General features: G+C 44.6%; 1 protein-coding gene across 1 annotated transcript; it reads left to right on the top strand.

The window, feature by feature from the left end:
• Positions 1-260: 260 nt before the first annotated feature.
• Positions 261-1,878, top strand: ADRA2C (adrenoceptor alpha 2C). The gene has a single exon (XM_058804002.1). The coding sequence runs from the start codon at positions 261-263 to the stop codon at positions 1,593-1,595; it is 1,335 nt and encodes a 444-aa protein (XP_058659985.1). The 3' UTR covers positions 1,596-1,878.
• Positions 1,879-9,986: the final 8,108 nt, after the last annotated feature.

The following is a 9,986-nucleotide window of genomic DNA, read 5'->3' as shown; positions in this document are numbered from 1 at the left end:
AGCCGTGCCCCGCTGCCCCCTCGCCGGGGGCCGGGCGGAGGCGGCGCCGCCGCGCTCCCTGCCGCGCCGGGGGTGCGCCGCCCGGCCGTGCCCTGAGGAGCCGCGGCGGCGGCGGGGGGACGCGGGCGGCTCGGCGGCGGAGCGGCCGCGGGACCGGCGGCGGGGCGCGATGAGGGCGGCGGGGCGGCGGCGGCGGGGCGGCGGGGCGGGGCGGGGGCTCCGCCGGGCTTTCTAGGACGCCGGCGCCCCGCACACCCACCATGGATCTGCTGCTGTTGGTGAACACGAGCCTGGGCTCCCCCAACGAGTCCCTGGCGCTGTCCCCCGCCTCGCCGTCCTCCTCGGCCCTCCTGCAGCCGCCCTCCCCCTACTCGCCGGCGGCCGTGGCCGGCCTGGCGGCGGTGGTGGGCTTCCTCATCGTCTTCACCATCGTGGGCAACGTGCTGGTGGTGATAGCTGTGCTCACCAGCCGGGCGCTGAGAGCCCCCCAGAACCTCTTCCTGGTGTCCCTGGCCAGCGCGGACATCCTGGTGGCTACCCTGGTCATGCCTTTCTCCTTAGCTAACGAGCTTATGAATTACTGGTACTTCGGCAAGGCTTGGTGTAACATTTACCTGGCGCTGGACGTGCTGTTCTGTACCTCGTCCATCGTCCACCTGTGCGCCATCAGCCTCGACAGGTACTGGTCGGTCACACAGGCGGTGGAGTACAACCTCAAACGGACACCGCGGCGGATCAAGGCCATCATCCTCACCGTGTGGCTCATTTCAGCCATCATCTCCTTCCCGCCATTGATCTCCGTGTACCGGGACCCTGAAGGAGATGTCTTTCCCCAGTGCAAGCTCAATGACGAGACATGGTACATCCTTTCTTCTTGCATCGGCTCTTTCTTTGCCCCCTGCCTCATCATGGTGTTGGTCTATATCCGCATCTACCGCGTGGCCAAGCTAAGGACCAGGACCCTCTCTGAGAAGCGAACGATGCCAGAGGGGTCCTCCCAGACTGAGAACGGCTTGAGCCGCGCTGCCGGCGGCTGCACGTCCCTGAGGATGCAGCTGGGAGAGAACGGACATTATTCGGCGCACCACTGGCGCAAAGCCTCTGAGCTGGAGGACATTGAGCTGGAGGAGAGCAGCACCTCAGAGAGCAGGCGGAGGCGGAGCCGGGAGGAGCGTCGCCGCAAGAGCAAGAGCCAGTCCTTCTCCTACTCGTACTCCTCCAAGCACTCCAGTGGCCGCCTGTCCCGTGCGAGCAATCGCTCCATGCAGTTCTTCTCCTACCGCCGCCGCCGGAAGCGTAGCAGCATCTGCCGTAAGAAAGTTGCCCAGGCCCGGGAGAAACGCTTCACTTTTGTGCTGGCTGTGGTCATGGGGGTCTTTGTAGTTTGCTGGTTCCCTTTTTTCTTCAGCTACAGCCTCTATGGTATTTGCCGGGAGGCATGCGAGGTCCCCGAGACTCTCTTCAAGTTCTTCTTCTGGATTGGGTATTGCAATAGCTCCCTCAACCCAGTCATCTACACCATCTTCAACCAGGACTTCCGCAGGTCCTTTAAACACATTCTTTTTAAGAAGAAGAAGAAGAACTTCCGGCATTGAGCTGGAGGGATGGATTTGCCTCGAGCAGGAGTAGAGTTAACAGAGAAGGCTCAATGCTGGAAAAGAAGGGAGGGGAGAGAACGTGGGGCTTGGGTTTAGGGAGCGGGAAGAGGGCTCGCCCCCTCGCAGGAGCAGGGGGATGCTCTGGGCGACAGGATGGTGGCAGGGGAGGCTGAGGGCACTCACCACGGTACAGAATGGTGACATGGAGCTGGGGAGCAGTGCTGGAGTGTGAAGGGGTGAAGGGGGAGGGAGTGACTGTGTTTGAACCCTGACAGAGGGCATGGGGAGCCCACAGAGCAGAGTAGGCTGAGACACTGAGTTTGGGAGGCAGTGAGCTTTCATGGGCTCTGGAATTTTGTGGGGAAACAAAAGGAGACATCAGAAGGAGAGGGTTAAGTGGCAGTGGTGGTGGAGATTTGAGTATGTATAAATAGGGCAGCTGGGGCCTATGGTGGGTTTGTCCCAGTAAGAAATTGGCTTTTACTGCTTGTGTGGGCAAGGAGAGTGCAAAGTACCAGGCACTGACAGTGTTTTGAGTTATGAAAGGATTTAAATGTTTGCCAAAAAACCCTAAAGAACAATCCAAATTCTTTTCTAAATAAACCTTTGTACTGTTAAAACCTTCTGAATCATGATTTTGCTCAAGGGATGAAGTCAAAGCAAGGGGTTTTCTTTTCCTTTGGAGGGGTCTTTGCCTATAGATCTGGATGGGAAATATTTTTCCTATCTTCCCATAGTTTTTGATTAGTCAGTGAGACAAATCCAGGAGTCTTTCATTTTATCATTAAATATGAAAAAGGACACATATACCCCATGACCTCATTTCCTTCTGCTGGATCACCAGGCAGTAAATTCCTGCTCCATCCTTCTCAGATCAGTGACCTAAGGACCTTGCTGTCCTGGAGCAGATAGTGAAAAAAAAAATTATTCTGGTGAGCTTGCCTAACATTTTTTGAGATAAAATAAAAAAAAAAAAATCAAGTTTCCACTTCTGTGTGCCCAGGGGAACTTTTCCTCCCCTTTTTTTTAGTCTCCCTTCAAAGGCTAATCTCAGGGCTGGATGCGTGCTCCTTATTCTCAGGCAGGCAGTTGAAGGCATTCTGATATGCAGGTTTTCAGAGGAAGAGCAATCACCCCACTACTAAGGTCTTTAAATCCTTCATATTTGGAGTCTTAGAGCAACTAAATCCTTTCTATTTATTTTTTAATGAGAAGCGTACATTGCAGATTGTCAGCAGTGTATGTGAACAAATCTCAAAAGGAGGTGCAGCCGTTCCAAACCTTTGATGTTAATGTTGCTTGCTTTCCCTTCTTCTGTTTGCATTTCTAGTTTATGATTTTAGAGGATTTTCTTGGGAGGAGAGGCAGAAGAGGGGACAATAGTTTGAAAAGTTATTAAAGCAAACTGTATATCCCATGGGTTTATAAAATGTCATAAACTGCAATGAAGAAAATGAGAGACAGGCACTGGTGTCTACATTCATCACTGAATGCATACCAAATGTAAGAGTGAGCTGAACATTTACATCCCTTCTTCAGCTGTGCAAGGTGTGTATTCTGTACGTGGAGCAAATACTCCTCCTTTCTGTGTTTATCACTCCTTCCATAGGCAGCAGGATTTGGCATCTGCCTCAAGTGCACCTTTCCACAGCAAACAGTTCTTGGAGAAAAAAAAGAGTGAAATCTCATGCCATATAACAGACTTCTTAAAACAGCTGAATAGAATATATGGAGGAATCATCAGATATCCCCCTCCTTACTCCCTCTATTCTGTCTGAAAGGTGTCTGTAGCCTCTTCTTGTGAATTCTCTGTAGCATAAGGAAAAAAGATAGAGCAGTCACTTGGTTTCCTTAGTTTTTCATAATAAGCATTTGGTTCACTTAACACTGGCATAGGAGATTGTCAGTGGCTGAGGTTCTGGTTGTTCCTTCAATAGACAGTTTAACTCAAATTCAAGTGGGAGTTCTGCTGAGGTAGGGATTAGATGATTGCATCAAATGCATTAGAAGTTTGCTGGATTTTGCTAAGTAAACAACTGAGATATTTTCAAAGTCCTAAATCTGTAACTTATTGGATGCTTTCTTGAAATAAGGCTCAGAAAATGAAAAGATTTGAGCTTTGTTTAAATAACAAACCGTTTGGTACAAATGCATACCTGAGACAGATAAAGGAGAAATAAAAATAGCAATTGAGAGGACAAAATTACAAGCCATTTCTCTTTTGCAAAACGGAGAGTTCTTATTAAAGTTAAGTCAAAAAGAGCTGAAACTAGCACTTATTATTTGTAGGTAACAATGTAGCTAAAAAGTTCAGGTTTGTTTACTCTGAATAAACTATATAACCACCAGAGCAACCAAAGCAACATATGGTACCTGGCTACTACCTCTGAGCTCCTGGACAGCTTCATTAGAGGTGCCCATTCCTGCCAAATCAAGATCTGCTTCTCTCACTTAGTGTTCCCTTAGAGGGGTTTCCCAGTCTGCAGACTCACAGTGGTTTGTTTCACGGTTGCACTGCTTTTGAAATGAGCTCTGTGGCCTGCAAACACAGTCCTTCCCCCTCTGTTTTCCTGGTAGAATTCAAGTAGTCTATAGAAATGAAATTCTGACAGATTTTAGTGGGCATAAAATATATATGAAATGACTGATGTGCCTTAAAAGTAAGTTCTTTGCAGTAAAAATATTGTGGTCATTATAAACATTAAAGAAATAATGCTTCTATTTTTTTTTTTCACTTCCAAATGTTTTAAAGGGATTGATGCAGATACTGAATATCTATAATCAGCAACATAGTTAAAACCAGGGTATTTCTATGCTTTTAATTTTTCTCGTCACAGTTACTCACATGATTCCATGTCTCAAGAGGGTCTTATTTCTTCTGAGCTAAATGAAAAGTAATATTCATTAATAAAGATGTGCAGTTTACACCCCTTTTAAGTGCATTTCCCTCTAAATTAGTCAATACAGACGATTTCTATAAAAATTGTTTTTAATGTAACTACTGAATATGCTTCAAGTAAAATGGGACTGATTTACTTTTTTAAATACAGTGGTCTCTTATTACTTGTAATAGCTGAAGACTGGAATTTGTAACATATTGTGTGGTGTTGACTTTCCATAAAAAGTTTTCAGCTCTGCTACTCACACTGTGGTTGTGCTTCAACTGTAAGCTGGCTAATAGTGTCTACAGGAGAAAAATAGTCTATGCAGCTTTTGCTTAAGAAAAAGGGAGAAGATATGTGTAAAATGTGCTGAGTTGTTTCTTTGATCAGATATGATAAACTGGTTGAAACATCACTCTCTACTGTTGTGGAAGAATGAAATATTGCTACTAAGCCATATCGATTTTAACAAGTACTTGATCTTTAACTCTTCATTTGCTCATTTCACCATGAAGAAACATTTCTGTCATTCTTAAGTGAGATGTTGATGTTTCATTTTCAGTTTTCTGAGCGGTGCTGTTGTTGGCTGGGTATTGAAATATCGAACAGTGTAACTTAGCTGGGATAGGAACTCAGTGCTGCTGTCCCTCAGCCACCTCTGTGGGAGTTTTGCGTGAGAGAGAAATGCAGAATTAGCCTCTTCAGGGCTTGAGGCAGATGGAAGGGGCCTTATAAATAGGAGATTTGACAAGATCACAGCTTTAAATCATTGTCTGAAATAAGAATCAGGCCCTTGTTGTTGTTCTGTGCCATCTCTGTTCACAAGAGTCATGTTGCTGCGAGAGCACGGGTGGTTTCTGACAAGCAGGTCTGAGATGAAAGTCTACATGCAGCTTTGCGCACATTGGCCTGTATCATCCTTTGTGAGTAATCCTAGAAAACTTGAGTGGAATTTACTTGTGAGTCAGGAAGATACTCACAGTGGGCAGTGACTTTAGGAGCTTCCTCAAACGTTGGCTCCTTTTTAGTAAACATGCCGGAGGAATTTAAGCAAACGCTGTGCGTAAATGTAGGAGAACAGAAGGAATGCAATCCTCTCTGCTTAACTCTTGACTACTGTTCAAACCCATAGAAGATGTGGATGAGGGGTTTTTTGACTGTATATTTTTAGTATGAGCTGTGTGAAGAACATTTGTGATTACATCTGTTTTTCTGAGAAGAAAGCTGTTGGTCTGTGAGGGTTGGTATTGGCTAGAATAGCATCTGAGAATTGTAAGGATTTTGCAGGAACTGTTGGTAATGAAATCCATTTCAGTAGAGGGTTCTGACCCTAAACTATGACTGCTCTCTAGAAGGAGGGAATATCTACAAGCTGTGCAAAAGGAAGACCAGACGCTGTCTGTGAGTTTGTTTTTATGGTTGCTCATTACGACCTTGTTGGTGAGCAGAAAGCAACTAGATGCTTCAGAGAAAAAGCTCTAATTTGGAGGGGGAACAGTGCATGAGGAAATGGCTACCCACAACACTGAGGGAATTCGTATTTGCATGCCTTCTTTCTACTGTGGAGAGGTAAAGTAGAGGAAGCTGCCTTCTTCATTGCACAATATGCAATGAAAAAAGCTGCCTTTTTCATAACACAATGTTTATTTGTGTTCCAGATCTGTGGGTCTCCTGGGCCACACAAAAGGTGTCACAGGAGAAAGCAGAGAGAGGATTGCTCACTTCAGTGTTCAACACCAAGCTTAAATTTGTCCTTTGTCCTTGAAATTAAGCCAAAAACACAGTTTGGCACTTGGGCCCAAAGGCTATGCGGCATCAATAATGGTACACTGAATATAGTCTAGTTTTAGCAAAAAGCATCAGTTCATATTATACACCCTGCACATCTCTGTTCCAGGGCAGAAGTAGGAGAGTCTGACACTTAAGTCATGTGAGAAAGGAATAATCAGCACTTTGAAGAGTCACAGGTATATTGAAAATATACCTAGATCCAATTCTGATAACAGAGCTGGCTTTAGTTTTGTGTTTTGTGGGTCCCAATCACTTTAAGCTCATAAGAAAGAACTGGGGAGGTAGAAAACAAGGAAATAGTAGAAATGCTTCTTCTCAAGGAAGCAGCAAGTGGCAAATTGCTCAGGGTCGTGTTCGGATGTTTATTGCAGCCCCACTCCAGTGGGGCTGGGAACAGTTACTGGGTTTTGTGGGAAAGGCTGAGGTGTCTTCCACTCACAGTGACTATCACGCTTGATCTGAGCTGAGGAAATATCTACAGCTGGTACATTGCCTAGGTTTGAAGTGGCAGCCCTTAGAGTGCAGCAGAAGATGTTTTAAGTAGTTTATCTCTCCTCTGGCACATGTTCTTCACTATCCCAAACATTTTTTAATTCAATTGCACAAGAGTAGATAAGGTAGAGAAAGATTGTCAATCTTACAGAAAAAAAAGACGAAGAAGGTTGGAAAATAGTAGGTAATAAAACCCTGTGTCTTAGTCCTGACATAACACCTTACCATAATACCAATCTTTTTTCCCCCACTCCCCTTTTCTTTTGGAAAACAGAAATTCATGCAAAACTGCAGAAGCTTATTTTAAATAGGCTATACCAATGATACTGTTTACACTAGAAAAAAGAGCTTTTCTGTCAGTAAGTAGCCTTCTGTTGTAAAGTGATTTTCTTTACTACACTTGTCTGAAAAATCTAATGGAAAGTAGATCAGCACTTAATTCAATTTGTCTATATGTGCCTCTCTTAACAAAAATGCTTTATTAATGGTCCTGAATGTAAAGGACACAAATGAAATGTAGCTGCCTGCTACATCAAAATCAATTAGTTGTGTTTCAGCATTTTTGTGAACAGCAGTCATTCATTTTGCATGATGCTCTTTCCTGATAGCTCTCTGCTGACAGAGAAAGCTGTTCACCCTCTTGTCAACAGGAATAAAATGAGGATTCATATTTGCCTCCATTAGCTCTGTTAAGTGTCCTCTAATACACTAAAAAGCAGGCTGCTAGAGATAGGTCTTCTGGTGTGATGTCTAGAAAGTGACACGGATCAGAGAATTAACAAGCTGACAGGTTCCAAGATGTACAGCACCCTTAATTGAGAGGCTCACCCCAGGCTGCAGGGACATGCTTCACTTGGTTTTGTTCTCTATGCCTTTGACCCAACATTGCAAATTATTTGCTCAGTAGTGGAACATTTTCAGCACACCATCCCTTTCAACCTCATCTGCTGGAGTAAGAAATTAATACTGAGGTCTCCCACTTCCTCAGTGAGTGCTTTGGCCAATAGACTATTTATATAGGTGATGCAGCTAAAATGCCTTTCCTTTTGGCACATAAATGTTTTATTTGATCGAGCTTTTTATCTCTCACTGGACTAACACTCTTGTTCCACAAGGACATTCTCTATCTGGAAAGCAAACACATGTCAAATACTTGGAGGAATATTAGAAATCCTGAAAAACCCCAGCCACTCCAGGTAAATTTTAAAAGAAAACACCACAGCTGAACTAAGAAAAAGGCTTAATCTTGTCTCTGGTGGGGCTGCCCTATCTGACCGCATTTGGTGCAGTGTGTGGAGCTGTTCTGTTGGCCCCCTGCAGCTGTACTGAGAGGAGCAATTTCAAGTGTCCAGCAAAGATTAGAGAAGTTAAACACATGCTTATTGAATCATTTCACATTATAGCAGACACTCTCACTTTGGCTTCCTGTTCCCTTTTTGCACTCTTTAAATTAGCCCTTGCTTCCAATGTGACTGCCATGCACAGCCCGTGCTTGCAGTACCTTACATCCAATGCCTCATGTCTGACCTACAAGGGGCTCATGACACCCTCCTCCTCCTCTCAGCTGTGCTGGAAGGGCTCTCCAGAAGACTCTCCATGAGTCTGTGCTATATCTGAGTACCTGGAGGAACAGGAGTTACTGCAAGTTCTTGACTGATTCCAAGCCACGCTGTTTTATCACCGGTAAATGCTTGTGTGCAGAGTTTCAAAGTGTCTATAAATGTGCATTCCCTGAGGTTGGCACTGATTTGTTTACATAAGCAGCAATTTCTGTAGGTAATTAAAGGGAGAGTTTTAGTCAATCCATCAGATACTACTTTGGATATGCCACATGGAACATCAGAGAAACATGATGTGTTGTTTCAACAACACAATTAGCAATAGAAGTGATTAAAGATTCCTGGATGGCATGTTTTTTCTGTAAAAAAAAAGAATGCAGCTCAATGAAATCTGATTTGTCTTTAAAGAATGTGTCTGTTTTAGCCAGTGAATAATGGAAACCAGGAGACCTTTAATCAGCTTCTGGGGGCCCAAGTGCTGGCTGGCCTGGCTGCGGGTGAGGTGCCAGAGAGCCGAGACTTGCAGGCTCCTGGGCTTATGGACACTCAGCTGAGCTCCATTATCACAGCATCTAAATGCTTCAGAACTTCTCTTATACTTAGTCTGTCAATGCCTTGATGCATTAAGGAGTGACTGCTTTTTTTCCTGATGAGGAACTAAAAGATTAATGGCAGTTAGGTAGGTAGATCATAAAAACCTTCTGGTTTTTGTGGATCTTTCCAGTTGCAAGCCCATTATTGACTGTCAGGCCCTTGCTAAGCTCCAAAGTGTACAGTCTCACCTGTGCTTTAAAGTTCTGCTTCTTCTCCCTCTGTGATTGCCATAGGCCCACAGAACTTGCACACAAATCCCACCAGGTTACCCAAACTCAATGTGCCTCTCCTTTGCTTGTCCCCACTGGCAGGGAGCTCATGCAGTTTGGATATTGCAGAATAAGGAAAAAGGAATGTACTACCTCCACTTTGTGGGGGCACAATGATATTGCTGCCATTTCTTTAAGGTCTGTGGTGTTTTAGTCACCAGTGCTGGATTCACACTGCCATTTCTGGGTGCCTACTTTTACTGTGTGTTGAACAAGTACCCTCAGGGCATAATTGACCTATGTCTTATACCCCAAGGGAGTGGATTTTTTATCTACTCCTAGCAAAGTACAGAAGTCACAAATACTACCTAAAAAATAAAATTACCAAAGATCCCTCCAAAACTAGTCCATTGATACAGCTAATCTCACTTATGGGTTAAGGTTCAAACTCATGTAAATTTAAAAATAAAGAAAAAATTATAAGCCCAGGGATCTTACATATCTCCCATTTCTTTTAGTGCAGGTCTCTCAGGATACAATCTGGATCACTAGATTCTACTTTTCTCAGACTTTGAAGGTCATCTCCCTTGAGGTCACTGAACCTATGTCTTCAGTAATGCAGAAATTTCCTGGAAACTCCAATGAATGTTTGAGAGTCAAGAAATAACACACATGATTCCAACACTAGGCAGGATCAACTCCCTCTCTGGAAATGCTGTTGGGAATGAACATTCAGGGCTGGGCTATGTATATTTCTCAGGCAAAATTATGACTATAGAGGGATCTTGAGTTCCAGGTGAATTTTTTGTACAGGGGAGGCTTCCTGACAGTATTCACCACCTTCAGAGGTGTCAGTCAAGG

Source organism: Ammospiza caudacuta, chromosome 4 (assembly GCF_027887145.1).
Source record: "Ammospiza caudacuta isolate bAmmCau1 chromosome 4, bAmmCau1.pri, whole genome shotgun sequence".
In the NCBI taxonomy this organism is placed as follows: domain Eukaryota; kingdom Metazoa; phylum Chordata; class Aves; order Passeriformes; family Passerellidae; genus Ammospiza; species Ammospiza caudacuta.
This window is presented reverse-complemented; position numbering and strand designations above follow the sequence as displayed.